Below are 17934 nucleotides of genomic sequence, written 5' to 3'. Positions count from 1 at the left end.
GCATGTTTCGTATATCATTCTTGATCAGTGTTGCCACTGTTTTAATCAGAAACCTTTTATTCTCTTCGTCAGACTTAAGAACTGATTCCTTATAGAAAGTATGCAGTATGGTTACGGCATTCTGGCGAAATATAACTACATTTTATTTGCCGTTTAATTCAGTTATTATGATTGAATTACCATAATGCTCCTTTAATTTTATTTTCATTTGTTGATTGGAATATGCCTCGTCTTCTGAAAGACTTTTCATGTGGTCTACTAGATCTTTGATTATTGTCTGTTCGTCGTCATTTTCTTCCAAGTATTTTGTCACTTGTAAGAACAATGTGTGGCCAGTATTTGGTCGACCTCGTGAATAAGATGCATTTTCCTTACGTTTTGAAAACACTTCTGGCACTTTTTTCCCTGATCGAAAATTACCACTACTGGTACTGTGATAAACATCATCAGCCGCATGAAGGTCCCTAGCAAATTCTATCCTACCTTGAGCTTTGACTGCCCATTCGTCGTTTCTATCATTGCAAATCTGTTCTAAAGTTGATTGAAATTGAGTTATTTGAACCGAGTGTACACTTTTTATTTCGTTTTGCATTATCTTTTACCGGTTTTCCGCAAAATAGGCAGTCTTCTTTAAAATTAAATTGCATTTCTGATCTAAGTGATTTGGATGGAATAAGGATTACCGGTGATGTTGATTTTCTTTTCAAACTTTTTATAACAATAGGATTGACATAAGTGCGTCGACATTCCTCATGAACGACCTGTCCAGCCCTAGTAGATATAGAATCACCTCTTTCAGAGCTTGCATTGTTAACACCAATGCTTCCCTTTTCACGTAATTCAATTGTTTTCCTGTACCTAGATCTTTCTTGCAGGAAACACAAATCCATTTTCTATATTAATTCAATTCATAGTGTTTTGAGTTTTTAAATCACGTGAATCGAAGAATATTATTTTTAAAAAATTGTCTTATCCATGTATGTGCATAAATTTTAAATATTAGGCTTAAAGAATTAAAAATCAAACTGAATTTCAAAAACTGCTTTAGAATTTGTACTGTTTATCTTGCTTGCGTATAGATGGGTCATTCTACACAGAGATGCCCAAACAAATACCTGAATTCTGGATATTAATAAATGTGTAAATGTGGATAATTTCTATGTTTCTAATGTTTTTAAAAATAGTGCGACAAGTTATTATTATCAGCAGTGAAGTTCTTGGTGATAAAATTCAATTAATTAGCACTTAAAATGTGTTATTCACTGATGAATGTCATTCCCGTAACAAGAATAAATTTTCATTTTAATCAGTCATATGATCTATTTCAATATATATTTCATACATCCCAAATAAAATAAAATGATGCAATTAAAACCGACGTAAAAAATTGTAAATCGTTTAGTTTGTTTTAGAGTAATTGCAGAAACAACGCCCTGTTTATTAAAGTCTTAAGTTTGTACATTATGTCCTTGTTCTTTTAGGGTCTAATTTATATCATATCTTTATCATTACGTTTCGGGCATTCACTTAAAGTCTTACTAATTTAAAAAATACAAAAAAATAGTATTTCTGTCTACTGTTTTATAATATATTACAATGTTTAGAGTGTGTTATGGTAATGACTTTGGCGTACGGTAATGACAAGACGTTATGGTAATGACAGTATACACAAAATATATTATTAGCAGACGTTTTAAAACCATTAATAAGAGAATCGTACACACAAAAACAAAGTTTTATTTAAAGACATGAAATACAAAGCATTAGTTTTGTCAGTTTAACATTTTTTTTTAAACATCAACCACTTTCACCACTTTATCCCAGTCGGACTTAGAAAGCTGATAATGCCTAGAACCAACCTTAGTCGGTTCACTTATTTCACAAATAATTTGCGAATGATTGTACCACAATATATCTGGAATCATGGGCCAAAAGTATCGGTTATTTCCGATTTTGTGCATCACTTGGACTTCAACATCATCATCATCAACGTTTTGTACAACACCAGGATATGGAATATCATCATATAAAACAACACACCATTTCCCTACTAACTGGTTATCTATAGACTTTTGGAAAGTGTCTACTGAATTTTCTGTTGATGTAGTCGGAGAGGCTGTCGAAGCTTCATGAGTAAAAGTGAATGGAGTGGGTGTAAAACAAGAGCACATGTCTGGTTTTTGACAAAAGCAGCTCAGGACACGAACTTGAACGGCGCATCTTCTATTTGTAAACACCTGAAAGTAAAGCGAGATTACAAAATTTGTACTATATCACAATAAATTATATTTAGTGAGAGATTAGAGAAAATGTTAACATGGTTAGCTTACCTGGTGAAGTTTCATCGTCTGTGGTACCGTGTCTAGGTTCAATGGGAGATGCTTCTGGATTGGCTCTACATCTGCCTCTGTGATGAGAAAGAACTTTATTTTTGTCCCAGTGTTTTCTAGAGCAGACATCATGGTTTTAGCATCTGTAATACTCCCACCATGCGCAACGACAGCATCAGCCGACCGTTTTACTGCACCCCCGATCCCATCTGCTGGACCCTTACCATGCCCTGCCTCAAGAAATGTCCAGTTGCCGATCTTAAACCCAAGATCAAAAAAGTATGACGATAAGAGATAGAAGTTTGCTTTGCACCTATACTGAGTGGTCGGACCGTCGCTAACAAAGTAGACAGTATCTATTGTGGAATGCACATCCTTTACATGGGCTAGAATAGGTTTTAGATGAGCCCATATTGCAGGGGGTCCGTGCTTATTGTAGTCGGATACAGTGCAGAACGACAGGGTGCATTCTCCTTTGAAGTACACCACACCCGTGTGTAAAGTAACTTGAGTTTGACTTGGACCAAAGTGGACACTTTGAATTTCTTTGTTATATTTACAACTGTAATTTTCTGAAAAATCAATATGAATTATGATTTCATTTTCTGTCATATTTTCTTTAAGTTTTCGTAATACAGCATATTGGTGCTTTATGTTGTATAAATGTCGACAAGTTTTCTTAAGGTTTGCCTGAAAATCTTCAACTAATGTCTCGACTGTGCCTTGCTCTTCTTCTCTGGTAGTCATGGATGTAGTGTACTTTATTTCTTCACCTTGTACCTTTTTAACTTTCTCGACCCTACGAGTTGTCCATTTCTTCCAATTTATCTGTTTTCCTAGGTCATTTTCAAGAGCATCTACGGTAATCACCTTTTCTTTGCATGTTATGCATTCCTTATACATGCACGTCTTGCTATCTGAGTCACAGCAAATCATATCTGCGAGGACATTAATGTTTGACGTCCCAATGATATTCAGATCCCTTAATCTGTCTGCTTGGTATTGAAGATTTTCATGTTTGATACACAAGCAAGTTTGCCTGTCCTTTTCTGTTGCTTTTACTACCCAAAATGGTCTGACTCTACAGAAGAAGGAATATGATATTCCCATTTCTGGGTTCTCACTTAGAAATTTAGCATGTAGGTTTTTCATATCATCATTAAGAAATCGTTTCTGCTTCTTTATCTTAAACCTGGTGATTGTTTCTTTCTTCCCAGCAGAGGACCGGCTGTTGTCATCCCTTTGCAGAAAGATTTTGACTGCTGTTTGTATTCTTTGAATTCTTTTATTTCCGCAATTTGAAGATTTTGTGCTCATTGCAGTAAGAATTCTTTTTCTTGAGTATCCGATTGCCCCAGCAGCGACAGATTTTAGTCTATACTTTCGCAATAACTTGGAAGGTAAAATGTTGACAATTGCTCTCTGGGTTTTTCTTTTTCTGGCTTGTTTATACTTCTCTCTTAATCCTTTTATGATTGCATGGTGAAAGTTCAACATACGTTTTACTTCTTTAGAAACACTTTGGCCTCTGAGTAATTTGTTAGTTTTTGTTCTCGGTGAGTCTGTTACATTTCTCATATATTTTGCTTTTTCTCTGAGCAAACGTTTTCTGTACTTTTCAATGTCTTTCTCTTTCTTTTGTAATTTATCTTTCAATTTCTTTATTTCCCTGTAAGCCTTTGCGCGGTCCTTTCTTACTTTTTTCCTTCCAGAAGATTTTTTTAAGTCCACTGGAAAAGCAACTGATGTTCTTTCATGGGGGGAATTCGGAGGAGTGTTTGTAGATAACAAATCTATAATATCTTTGTCCCTTTTTCTTTTGTGTTTTTGATTTGTTCTCCATCTTTTACGCACTGTTCTTTTCTCCCTGTCAGTCATCTGTGATACATTTTTTAGTTTTCCGCTTTTTAAAGCGCTAAGCATAGCTCAGCGCTTTATTGTCGTTAGACTTCTATTTCCGGTGCAAGGAATAACTGCCCTCTATGAGCAGAAATATACATCATTTAAACTGGTAAGAGGTATAGGGAACCAGTTATCAGGGTGACGGAAATGGCCGAGTAGATACGATTGGTTTGCGGGGCTTACGTACATCTGCACGGGATGCTACGCAGTGATGAAAAAATATAGTGCGTATTCAGAACCTAAAATATAGAAAAATAAAATAGATTCTTTGCAAGAAAATGTCAAAAACTGTGATAAATTACTGTTCAAAAGCTATAATTTGTGATTTTAACATATCTTTTTGCGAATTCGTAGTTTTGTTACATTACTGCGAATGAATACATCGAACAGCCCGGCGCCAAAATATAGCGTGGGTTTGTTTTGTAAACAGAGCTTATCGAGATCCGAGAATTGATTGTGGATACAACCTATCAAGATCAAGAAAAGGCGATAAAAGGCGTGACCAAACCAACATCAAGGTAAATTTTATGGTTGAGTACTCCATGTTAGACTGTGTACTATATAAAATTAACACATAAACAGTGATAAATGGCATGAAATCTTACAGTTCGAGATTGATCGCTTACGTACTTGACTGAAAAATATTTCTGTAGGGATAAATTTTATCAATTTACTTTATCATCCTGTTATACGTAGTTGCTAAATAGTTTATATTCTAACAAGGAAACAATCGGATGACCCCCTCCGGTTATTTAGATAGCCTACGCATATGATTGTTTACTTGTTTACCATGTTTCATTGACTATACTGTACTATAATCGTAAAAAGGCGACATGTTTTAATATTGTTTTTCCATTGACTGAGATAATATTGAAAGTCTGTTTATTTCTTTTCGATGGTTTTCTTTGACTGAGATAATATTGTAAATGTAGAATGTATGCAGGCTAATTTATTCTACTATCCGTATTTGAATCAGAAATTTGCAATTTTACAAGTTTGTAAAAACTGTTATATATTAGCGTAGCAGATTATATATTTGTACGTCAGAATAACATTTAAGTAAATGAATAATTTAGAGCACACAATTGAACCACAGTACTAGTATTGAATGCAGAAATTTGAAGAGCAAACTATCTGAGTTTATATGACAATTTAACACATTGATACAAAGAGATCTTTGAGAAATCTAATGAGACAGTACCATAAGAGCATTCAAAAACCCATTGAGAATATGTGAGAAAAATGAGATCTAATTGAAGAACATTGTACAAAAGACATTTTAAGAACATAAATTGAGACATCTGAGATATTATGAGAGTTTTATGAATATGAGAGATAAAATTTGAAAAGCAACTGAAAGATTGTGAATATAAAGAAATGAGAATCGTGCTCAATCAAAACAGAGAACCTGAGAAGCAACTTTATCAGATTTAATGTAGTTAATAAAATATTGAAAAATATAAAGCTGCATAAAAATTTGAAATTTAATGTGAAATCATTTCAGTTTTAAGCACAGAAGAAGTTATTCTGAGGGAAAAAGTGACAATATTGAGAGAAAAAAATACATGTACAAAAAAAAATCCTAAACAAAATTTGTTAACCAACTTGTGCAATAACAACAATAAAAAAAACTGTATGAAACAAAATTCCCAGAAGACAAACATCAAAATTGGTTAATCACAATATTATTGATAGAAAAAAAATTGAATATTGAGTGCGAAAATTGCAGGATAGTAAGAAAGTATTAATCTTCTGATTTAAATATATATATGTGACAAAAAAAATTTCAAGATACATTAGATAAACATTCCAATTTGAATTTTTTTTAGTTCATGAAATAAGAAAAAGAAGAGTGCGTATGTTATTACAAGGAAAAAGATTGTTTTAAAAAAATGTAGGTGATCAAACAAGAGCTTTCGCCCCCTCCCAAAAAAAATCCTTGACCATTGTGATGATAATTTGAAAAATATTTGAGTTTTTATTTTCTGTATTGTTCAAATACATATCCTTTTAATCACTTAAAAATGTTGTCATATAAAAGCATATCGAGCAATTTCCTTTATTATTTAGAGTAAAAGGAACTTTTAAAATTCTTAATTATATTGTATGAATTAAAACAGACAATTTCTTGAAAATGACATGCAAAAGTGCAGCATTTGTTAAAACTGAGTTATTCTAATTATTTATCAGTGTTATTGATTATAAATAAGAAAGGATAAAAAAAGACAGACTTTTATGTGAACTAGTACATGTACATGTATATTTTAAAAAACTTGTTCATTCTGTTACTTCAATTCTTTATGCTGAGTGAGCATACATTACAAACAAAGTTTTGAGTCAATTGTGCATACTAAGTTTTTTAAAAGATTTGTATAATGGCTAGTGCGGAATTGTCAAATTTAAATCAAAGAAAAGTGTTGTTTGCAGATTTTTGTCAAGGTGATGAATGTTTTTCCAATTTTTCAAGGGGAAGGCAGTGTGTGACAAACTGCATATCATTTCTAATGAAATCTTTTCTGAAAAAAATTGATGATTTTGACACACAAGATATGAATTTTGTTTTGATAACTGGGGACACTTTATATCAGAAACTTCGCAGTGAAGGAGAAAGTCATGATCTTTTGCATTTTTCAGATATACCTAAATTTATTCTGTTTCAAAGCATTTGTTTCACAGTTTATGGAAAAAAGTCATATGTAGGAACTATGTGTAGGGAAGGAGGCATAGATGGAGTAGGATTATCATTAGAATCAAGCTTAAATTTGGTTTCATCATTAGCTCGTCAAGAAGTTTCCTTGCTTCTTACTTTTCATTCTGCTGCTATAGCAATCAAGTATTACAAAACAACAGGTGCATTTTATGTGTTTGACTCTCATAGTAGAGGAATGGATGGACTCTGTTTACCAAATGGAACTGCTGTTCTATCAGTTTTCTATTCTTTAGAAGACATTTGTGTTTTCCTGAGAAAACTGTGTGTGTCTTTAAGTGCAACAATTCCTTTAGAAGCAGTGCAATATGAACTTTGTTTATTTGACATTAATTATGGTAAAAGGCGAAAAAGGGGAGCAATTGATTTAGATAGAAATCTTGTAGAAAGGGGAAATGAAAACACAATTTGTAATGAAAGTACTACCAATACACCAGAAACAAAATATCAATGTTTGCAAATCAGTGGTAGTTCTCTAACACACCTGGATGGAACTAGTCCACCCATTGCTCAAATAAATGGTAATGACAGTCATTATAATTGTAGTACGTCTAGTCCTGACAACAAAATTGCTAGAAAAATTGAAAGTTTTCATAAAAAGGTGACACGAGGTCCAGTATATCAGTGTTCTTGTTGTACGCAAACTTGGTTCAAAGAAAGTGTTCGAAATGCAAGTAATTTACACAATTCGTTATTTGCAAACAAATGTTTGACAGGACTTAAAAGTGTTGATGATATTGAATGGGTTTGCAATACTTGTTACAATAGTATCAAGGCATGCAAGGTCCCAGCATTAGCTGTTGTAAATGGAATGAGTTTTCCTCCTAAGCCTCCAGAGTTGTTGATTACAGAGTTAGAAGAGAGATTATTTAGCCCTAGAATTCCTTTTATGCAACTTGTTGAAAAACCCCGTGGAGGTCAAAAAAGTTTACGCGGTAATGTTGTTAATGTTCCATCAGATGTTACAACAACAGTCACAACATTACCAAGAACCTTATCTGACTCTGAAACTGTACAAGTAAAGCTAAAAAGAAAGCAGAGTTTTAAACACTGTGTATTGCAAGAGGCAATTCGACCCAATAAATGTATTAAAGCTCTACATTGGCTGTTACAGAATAGTGTTTTGTTTCAAAAACAAGGAATTTCTATCAATGAACAATGGAACATAGATTCAGAGCAACAGAACTGGTTAGGATTGCAAACTGATGATAATGATGACTGTTCAAATGTTGAACAAGATTCATCAAATAATAACATGAAAGATCATGTTGATGATTGTTCAACAGATGATTCCAGCTCTGATGAATGGACAGAGGATCCCAACTTTGAAAGTCGACTAACTGGAAATACTGATACGTTATTGCATCCACTTGATGTCAGATCATTATGTAAAACAATGTCATTTTCACCTGGTGAGGGACAGACTCCTCTTGGATTGTACCAGGACAAGAATGCAGAAATTTTGTCATTTCCTACAATTTATTGTGGTCAAATGCGCCCTGAAAATAAAGATCGTGAAACTCCTGTTCATTACAGCTCAATTTGCAAATGGGAATTGCGCAGCTTAGATAGACGTGCAGCAAGTTCAATTCCAAATATTTTTTTCAAACTTAAAAAAATTCAGGTAAAGCAAATTCAGGATAAAGTCTCTCTAGCAATGAGAAAGTGTCAAACTGAAGGAAGAAAGGTAACTGTTGGAAATGTACTCAACCCTGGGGAATTTGATAATATTGTAAGACTTAATGAAGGATTCAGGGTTTTGAGGAAACTGCGTGGTTCACCAGCTTATTGGGAAAATGCAAAAAAAGACCTGTTTGCCATGATGAGACAGCTTGGCATACCTACTTGGTTTTGCTCATTATCAGCTGCTGAGACTAAGTGGTCTGACTTGCTGAAAATTCTCGGCAAATTGGTTAAAAATGTAGAGTATACTGATGATGATATTAAAAACCTAACATGGACAGAAAAATGTGAGTTGATACAAGGTGATCCTGTTACCTGTACAAGATACTTTGATCATAGAGTACAGGTGTTTATTTCGGATGTGTTGAAGTCACCTTTGGCTCCACTTGGAAATGTACAGGACTTCTTTTACCGTGTAGAATTCCAACAAAGAGGATCGCCCCATATTCATATGCTTGTTTGGACTGAAGGTGCTCCAAAGTATGGTGAAAACAGCAATGAAGAAATTGCTGACTTTGTACAAAAACATTCTACTTGTCAAAAAAATGATGACATACCAGAACTCATTAACTATCAAACTCACAGACATGCCAGAACTTGTAGAAAAAGAGGCCAAAATATTTGTCGTTTCAACTTTCCTTTGCCTCCCATGTCCAGTACCCAGTTATTGGAACCATTCCAAGAATTTGAGAAGGAAAAATTTCCAGATATTGCAAAAGAATATGATAAAATTTGTTCATTCTTGAATGAATTAAAATCAGGTGTAGAAATGACATTTTCTGATTTCTTCAAAACATTGAATTTGAGTGAAGAAATCTATATTACAGCAATAAGATCTTCCCTGAAAACACCTAAGATATTCCTGAAAAGAAATGTGTCAGAAATAAGGGTAAATGCATACAATGAACTCATTCTTCGATGTTGGGAAGCGAATATTGATGTCCAGTTCATTACTGATGGTTATGCATGTGGTGCTTATGTAGTTAATTACATATCGAAGTCCCAAAGAGGAATGTCAAATCTTATGTATGAAGCATGCAATGAAGCCCGGCAAGGAAACAAAAATTTGCAGCAACAGGTGAGGCATATTGGAAATAAATTCCTTTCTCATGTTGAAATAAGTGCACAGGAGGCAGTATATTTGATTTTGCAATTGTCATTACGCTCATGTTCTAGATCTTTTGTGTTCATCAATACTTCACCTTGTGAAACACGCACATTTCTCTTAAAGCCCTATGATGTTTTGTCTGACATGCCAGAAAACTCAACTGATATTCAGTCTGATAATGCTCTACAAAGGTACCAGCGTCGACCAAGAGTGCTACAAAATTGCTGTTTGGCTGACTTTGTGTCAGGATATGATGTTGTATATCCTAAGAAATTTGATGAACCAACGAAAGAAAATCTTGAGTTTTTACCAGAAGATGAGCATTTTGAAACAAATGAGGATGAGATTTCATTAGAGGAATGCAACAATGAATGCCAAGTGTTTGATGAAGAAATACCAATGAGAAATGGAACCATTTTGAAAAAAAGGAAAAAGCTTAAAATTATTCGGTATGTCAGGTATAATAAAGAACAAGATCCTGAAAATTATTATAGAGAACAGCTGATGTTGTTTTATCCATGGAAGAAGGAAAAGGAAGATCTGCTGGGTAATTCTGATTCATATGAGGCAAAATATAATGAATGCATTTCTGTAATCAATACCAACAAAAAAAAGTTTGAAATGGATAATGGAATAACAGACTTGGTGGAAAATAACAGTAATGAACAGAGTTATGAAAATTATGTCGTTGCACCTGAAGTTCAACATGCTGAAGAAATAGACACAAATGAACAGGTAGAAAATCAAGGTCTTTATCATGGTTGTTTTAACCCAAAGGATATGGGACATGAATATGATCTAGGCATTGACCTTGGTATTACAAGAAAGCAAATAAGCAGTGAGACACTGATTAATTGTATAAATCATAGTGAATATACACAACTAACAAGGAATCTGAATGAAAAACAAAGGATATTTTTCTATCATGTCTTGAGCAAAATTAAGAATAGTGATTTGCCATTTTATTACTTCCTAACTGGTGGAGCAGGTGTTGGTAAAAGTGTTCTGACCACAGCTTTGTACCAAGCAATTACAAGGTTCTATGTGAAGTCTTTGTCAGACAACCCTGATGAAATTAAAGCAGTGTTATGTGCCCCAACAGGAAAAGCTGCACACAACATTGGTGGCCATACAATTCATTCTTTATTTTGTATTCCTGCTAATCAAAGCTTAAAATTCAAACCATTGGATGTTCAGCAGCTTGATACTTTTCGTGTGAAATTTCGATCTTTAAAAGTTATATTCATCGATGAAATATCAATGGGTGGAAACAAAATGTTCAACTTCATTAACTTGAGACTTCAGGAAATTTTTGCCACTGAACAAATCTTTGGAGGTGTGAGCATTATTGCTATAGGAGATCTGTTCCAGTTGAAACCTGTATTTGATAACTGGATATTCAAACAATTGCAAGATGGATATGGGCCTCTAGCAACAAATCTTTGGCAAGACTACTTCAGAATGTTTGAGTTGACAGAAATCATGCGACAGAAGGAAGATGGCCAATTTGCTGAGTTGTTAAATAGATTAAGAGAAGGCATGCACACAGAAATTGATATCGCTAAACTAAAACAGAGATTGACTGCACCTGAAACAGTAAATTCTAATGTTTCATCTTTGCAACATTTATTTACTGTTAATGCTTTAGTTGATTTGCACAACATGGAAGCTTTTGAGAAAGCAGATGATAGAAAGAAATGTGAAATTGCCGCTATAGATGCTGTTGATGGTGATGTAAAAGAAGAAACAAGGAAAATATTCTTGAACAAAGTACCAGATGATCCTTCAAAGACAATGGGACTGGTTAGTAGATTATTGATAGTTGAAGACCTGCCAGCAGAAATTTGTATAAATATTGATGTTGAAGATGGTCTTACAAATGGTACTTCTTGTATAGTAAAAAAACTGGATTTTAGAGTAAAAAACTCTACTCGTTGTAGTATAATCTGGGTTGAATTTGAAACTTTGCTAATTGGAGCAAAAGCTCGATCAAAATACGCACATTTGTATACTTCAGATTGTAGTAAGACATGGACTCCAATTCTGGAAATAACTAGAAATTTCAATGTAGGTCAGCATCGAAATATTTTCGTAATTCGAAGGCAGTTTCCACTTCGCCTTGCGTGTGCTAAAACTATTCATAAATCGCAAGGATCAACAATGAACAAAGCAGTCCTGCACTTTGGAAGTCGAAAAATTGAACATATGCATTATGTTGGACTAAGTCGCATAAAAAAATTAAATGATGTCTTCATCTTGGAATTAAATGAAAAGAAGATTGCTGTGTCTAAACATGTCATGCAAGAAATGGAAAGATTAAGAACTGAAACCCATATGCATTCATGTGTGCCAATTTTGAAAGACATTACCAGTGATCTTAAAATTGTGTACCATAATACAAGATCTCTTCATTTGCACATTAGAGACTTAGCTCATGAAAGCAACATGCATGCAAGTGACATCATTGCAATTTCTGAAAGCAGACTGAAACAATCTGATAAAAATGATGACTACAACATTCCTGGCTTTCATATGTACAGATTTGATGATGATGTTGGTGTAAATTGTGGAAGGTCTTACAAGGGTATTGTTGTATATACAAAGCTGGGAGTTATGGACATTAAAAGGTTATTCTTGTGTGAAAATGTTGATTCTGTACTCGTGTGTGTCACTCACAATGGAAAAATGCATCAGATTGTATTCCTCTATTGTTCTCCACAAGGAACCAGTTTGTGCAAACTCTGCAATATCCTTAATCAATTGCTTGGCATTCTGGAAATGGACAAACCTATTATAATAATGGGAGACACAAATGTGGACTTCAATAATCAAAATACTCTAAGTAAATTTATGGATTTAAAAAATATTCGCCAGCTTGTTCAAAATGCAACAACAGATTATGGTACTTGTTTAGACCACCTTTATACAAACATGATGTCCAATGATCAAATTTCATCTGCTACATTAGAATCCTATTACTCTGACCACAAACCAATTGTTGCTTACTTACCATTTTTATAAAAATCTTCTGCAAGTCAAATGTAATACTTGTGTATATCCGACCATCATTAGTGTTAGTCAACTAAGTCAACAACTAAATTGATTCATCGCATCTCTCATATAGAAAACTATAGCAGGGAAATAAAATTTGAATAACCCTTGCCATCAATATTTAATAAATTGTTTGATTTTCTTCAATAGGATAAATTTCAATGATAAACAAACATTCAGTTACTTATATAAGAACAACTAAGCAATTTTAATTTTCATGTTCTATCCCTATACTTGTTGTCAAATTTCAATGCACTGTTTTATGAAAATTTATGCTTTTTACTTTCAGAATGGCTCAGAAAAGCCTGTCAGAGCTTAAAAACTGTCACAGTGGGACCTCTAAGCCAGTTCCTTACTCAGATGGAGTAACCGTGGTGGTAGTTAAGAAAGGTCACACAGCAAAGTTTCTCGATAGTAACGGACAACAGGGGGAACTACTAAACTTCAGTGTTGCAGACAAATCTGCTTCCATGTTGGCCACACTTTCTGACAAAACCAAACACAGCAAAATTGTTGAAGGGAAAACTTTCCTTGTTCGAAACTTCATCCTGAAAGGAGGGAAGATAACAATGTCGTCCAAAACCTCCATCATGGGTAAACCTAGCCTAGAAATTCCAGATGAAATCAGGACAAGTGCTGTCCAGTTAATCTTACCACTTTCTCCTGAAAAGAAAGTTGCAGAAGTGCACACTGCTCCCCTCAGAAGCATCTGCTCTGTGAAAGGTCAAGTGATTAAGGTGATAATTGCTTTGCTTCCCGTAGTAGATGTACAATCACTTTATCAATACTCCTCTTTATTTAAAATTAGAAGTTTGCTTGTACATGTACTAAGATTTAATAACAAAAGTAAATATAAACTTGTTTAAATATATATATATATATATATATATATATATATATATATATATATATATATATATATATATATGTGTAAAATTTTGCAATTCTTCTCTTTAGAATGAGGCTACAAGAACTGTAAGAGTAAGTGGATCAGAAACAACTATAAGGACCATTACAATTGAAGAGAACAGTTCTACCATCGAGATTACTTTATGGCGAGAACTTGCTGAACTAGCGATAAACATTGGGGACACCCTGCAAATCACACACTGTCTCCTGAATGAGTGGCAAGGAACGAAAGCCCTCAATACGACTAGGAACACCACGATACAGGTACAGATTTTGAAAAATATCTTTGATATAATTTTCACTAATCACTATAATTTTTAAATAATAAGGAATCATTCTTTGTCGAGTAGTATGAGGTAATAATTTTGATCTGGTAATGGTCAAATCCAATAAAGCGCGAAGGTCTATGATAAATTTGACCACGCTCTGGCCAAAATTATCACCTCCTTATATTCAAAGAATGGTTCCTTATTACTTATTTTATTTCTAATTTGTACACTTTAAAATAACGTTATTTTAAAAGCACTATTTTTTTATGTGGCACATGCTATGTATTACTACTGGCGCAGCATATAAGTTGTTTTATGTACAGTTTTTTACAAACATGTTCTGTATCTTTTTTCTGTATTCTGTACTACCTCTTTTAGGAAATACAGCCCTTGGAAGCAAATGTATCAGGAACAGTGCAAGCCCTTAGTTTAACAGAAACTTCCTGGGAAGTCTGCCTCAAAGAAGACAACAAAGAACAATATAGAGACATTGTTATTGAAAAAGACATGATGCAAAATGCATTAAGCCATATTGACGAAGCCTGCCTTCTGACAGAAGAGGAGTTAGAAAACGTCCTTATCAACAGAATTCCATTCAAACTTCAAGCTGTCATGATGGGATCAAGAATTCTTAATCTGCAACTTGGAATTTTACCAGCAAAGCAGATTCCACATCCACAATTTGAGAAAATGGAATGAACATTGCCTTTGTAAATAACATGCACTTGCAAGTACATATATAGTCACTCTTTCTAGATTCTGGGAGTTTTTTTTTTTTGAGAAATTAGAATACAACTGTAAATAATAGTTACACTTTCATGAGTCAAAGGATATACTCATATGTGTTTGAATGTGTTTTACGCAACTAGTGCTTATTTTTGGGATGTTATTTGTATCAAAAAACAACAAATTTTTCTTATGTTTTTTTGTACATGTATTTTAAATAAGACAGATGTTTGTAGCAGACTACCTTTCTATTTTTTATTTGGTTTCAAAATTTTTTGATCAACTGATATTTTATGAAATTCTGACAGATTCAGGTAATATTTTGGAAGAAACTGAAAAATTAATTGTTATTTCCTATAACAACTGTAAAAAATAATAAATATGTCACCTTATCATTCACAAAAATCCAAAATTATCATTTCTTAGCAACAGACTCTGTTATGACTTTGCATCTGCATGGCTGAAAATTGAAAGAAAACATATTTTGAACCTGTACCTTTCATGTGTAGTTTTTTAAAAATATGTTAACTGACTGTGTGTGCGTTTACTAGTAATAGTACATTTTCTTAAGTAGTATTTAGTCTTCACACTTACTTGTAGTACAGAGCTTTAAACTACTTCCTTTAATAAACATGTATCATAGATATTTCTAAAATTAATATACTTTAAACAGGGAAGCTTCTGTTTAGTTTACTCTTCATGTTAACAACCAGACAATCTTGCATGTCATTAATTGTCTTTGTGATGTTTCTAAATGTAACTTGAGATTTGAATGATTTGTTATTAATTGTCAACTACTATAGATAATGGCTAAACTTCTAAGTATTGTTGAGTTGATAATACGTGTATTCTTTGTACCAATATTTTGTTGAACTGTACACACCTGTAAATATAGGTTTTGTATACATTTATGTAGATTGAATTTTGTCATTCACTTCTCATATTCCATTGATATTATCATTATTTTTTATCATTATTTTTTATTATTATTTGGTTATGAAGAAAAAAACTTACCAGTCTGATATATATCAGAAAAATTCCAATTTTACTTTCAATATGCCAATAACAAAAAGCCTAAAACTCATTTTGTTGTACACTATGATAAAAAAAAATGCATGACAAGGTTATGTCCAAGTCTATTTTAATCATTTTTCAATGTTTAGCATTTAAATTATACAGTAGTGTTAGGTATTTTACTTGCAAGAACACTTTTTGTATACTTTCAATATGTCTTTTGTTGCATTTCCAAATGTGTAAAAATTATGCACAACATAGAAACTGTACAAGTTATTGTTTAAAGAGGAATGATAAAACTCAGCTTGTAAATGCCATGAATATAAACATGCCAACTTCTGTTTACTTTAACTTTAATATATAATTATTGGACACTACTTCTCAGTTTCATAATGTAACATTTATAATTTCCCCTCTTCCATTGCTGCCAAAATCTCACTTTTTCTTACATAATTTACCAAGACAGTTCTTCTTGTCACTGACTGATGAAAAATCATCTTGTGAAGAGATATATTCTATTAGAATTGTCATCAATTCCATATCTGTTTTCCAAATAACATAAAAATTACTTTTCTCCATTTTTAACAAATTGAAGTTTTACCACATGTATATGTTGTAAAAATAACTCATTGTTCAAACAATTTTGATAAGTTAAAATATTACTTCAAAATAATTTGTACAAGGTCTAATTTGAAACATCTGCAAATAAACGTTATCTTTCCTCATTTTGAGTCATTTATTGTGAGATGTATTTGCAAATTTCTACCACACCTTTGGTAATTTTTATACGGTTTTAAGAACTATTTTTTTATTGTTGACACTAGTTATTAAGCTTTGCTGCAAAATAACCTTCAATGGCGCCAATAGCTGTATAACAAAACAAAACAGAATAGTGTTATTAAAGGTGGTATAACACACCTAAAAAAAAATGTCGCTCAAACTGGTAATAATCTAATATAATATGAAGTGAATTATGATGATGAACTGTAAGTATATCAAAAAAGCAAAAAATATGCAATTGTGCAAACGTATAACAACAATATAAAGTGCAAGCATTAGACCCCAAAAAACATTCAAAACGTCGAACACAAGAACCACATGAGAAATTAAGTTTTATAAAATCAAAGGCTTTTATGTACCATGTTTCAGGCAAGTATCCATATACAAGCTTTAATTCACATCTTCTTCAAAAAGTAACATATATTTAAAGAAATCTGGTCTTCGATACTTTAAATTGATATTCATTAAACATAAACCAAAATTTCAATAAGGCTCATTTCCGCCTACGCTTGCACACAGTAAATTTTCTTAGAACCAAGCTAGGTTAGCGCTTTTCAGTACTTTTAGTACTTTGATTTTTCTCGACTCATACCTTTCTTTCTCTGCTTGTAAGTATTTCTGATGTTTTTCGGGATCGTTCTTCTGTCGCTCTCTCCATCTTCTTGCTCTTTCTTTTGCCGACAGTGCCATTTCAAGTAAGGATGCTTTACTACTTTGTTTTGTAAAATAAGAAGTTCCTTCGAATGTAACCACTTGTCATACGCATCGGCCACCAGACCAGCCCAAATATGGCGATGTTGATCGCTGGAGCTGCGTAAAAGGCTAACCAGTGTTTTCTCCGATAAAACACTCAATTTTTCAATTCTTATTAAATCTTCATAAATTATAGTTTCTTCTTGTTTAATCTGAAATAACATATAAAATACACATAAAATGTTGTATAATTCAAATAGATATTATAGTTTTTTATTTAAACTACTATGATATTCAGTATATTTGTGAATTACTCTATTAAATGATAAAATATTTATATAATGAATATTTATATAAATGAACTGAAAATCATCTAATTGTCACTGCCGTCACACATTGTCATTACCGTAACGAGAACGTTTCGAAAAATGGTCACGGTAATGACCAGTTTCGGTAATGACAATTTTTTTTTTAATGACCTAAAGGGCCCACCGTGTCATCATGGCTGCTGATAGCGTCTGAATTGGTTATGAATTTAATCAAATTTATCGACGACTTAAATAATTTTCCGCTTAAGGCTAAGGTGTTTGTAATTTTTGGCATTCGGTAATGACACACAATAAACATACTATTAAAGTTTTAAAATGTTAAGACTAAGTTTTAGGTACTTACATCGTTCTCCAAACTTCCACCCTGCATCTTCTTCATCAACTTTCCCGGGTATAATGAGTCACGTGATGTTTATAAAAAAACGCGCCTTTG

General features: G+C 33.0%; 2 protein-coding genes across 2 annotated transcripts; one reads left to right on the top strand and one right to left on the bottom strand.

Moving 5' to 3' along the window:
* Positions 1-1722: 1722 nt before the first annotated feature.
* LOC105323935 (uncharacterized) lies at positions 1723-4183 on the bottom strand. The gene is made up of 2 exons (XM_011423005.4): positions 2331-4183; positions 1723-2237 (listed from the first exon to the last, which is right to left on the bottom strand). Exons 1-2 carry the CDS (start codon positions 3906-3908, stop codon positions 1791-1793), a joined length of 2025 nt encoding a protein of 674 aa, XP_011421307.3. The 5' UTR covers positions 3909-4183; the 3' UTR covers positions 1723-1790.
* A 539-nt stretch (positions 4184-4722) lies between these two features.
* Positions 4723-14658, top strand: LOC117683811 (uncharacterized). The gene is made up of 4 exons (XM_034453723.2): positions 4723-4750; positions 13071-13518; positions 13739-13954; positions 14338-14658. Exons 2-4 carry the CDS (start codon positions 13072-13074, stop codon positions 14656-14658), a joined length of 984 nt encoding a protein of 327 aa, XP_034309614.2. The 5' UTR covers positions 4723-4750; position 13071.
* Positions 14659-17934: the final 3276 nt, after the last annotated feature.

This window comes from Magallana gigas, chromosome 5 (assembly GCF_963853765.1).
Source record: "Magallana gigas chromosome 5, xbMagGiga1.1, whole genome shotgun sequence".
In the NCBI taxonomy this organism is placed as follows: domain Eukaryota; kingdom Metazoa; phylum Mollusca; class Bivalvia; order Ostreida; family Ostreidae; genus Magallana; species Magallana gigas.
This window is presented reverse-complemented; position numbering and strand designations above follow the sequence as displayed.

Excerpts from the sequence above, each read along its gene's own strand:
- LOC105323935 (XM_011423005.4), bottom strand. The coding sequence starts at position 3,908 with ATGAGAAATGTAACAGACTCACCGAGAACAAAAACTAACAAATTACTC. Across the intron at positions 2,238-2,330 it reads AGACGATGAAACTTCACCAG|GTGTTTACAAATAGAAGATG; the intron begins GTAAGCTAACCA and ends CTTTACTTTCAG.
- LOC117683811 (XM_034453723.2), top strand. The coding sequence starts at position 13,072 with ATGGCTCAGAAAAGCCTGTCAGAGCTTAAAAACTGTCACAGTGGGACC. Across the intron at positions 13,519-13,738 it reads TGAAAGGTCAAGTGATTAAG|AATGAGGCTACAAGAACTGT; the intron begins GTGATAATTGCT and ends TCTTCTCTTTAG. Across the intron at positions 13,955-14,337 it reads CTAGGAACACCACGATACAG|GAAATACAGCCCTTGGAAGC; the intron begins GTACAGATTTTG and ends TACCTCTTTTAG.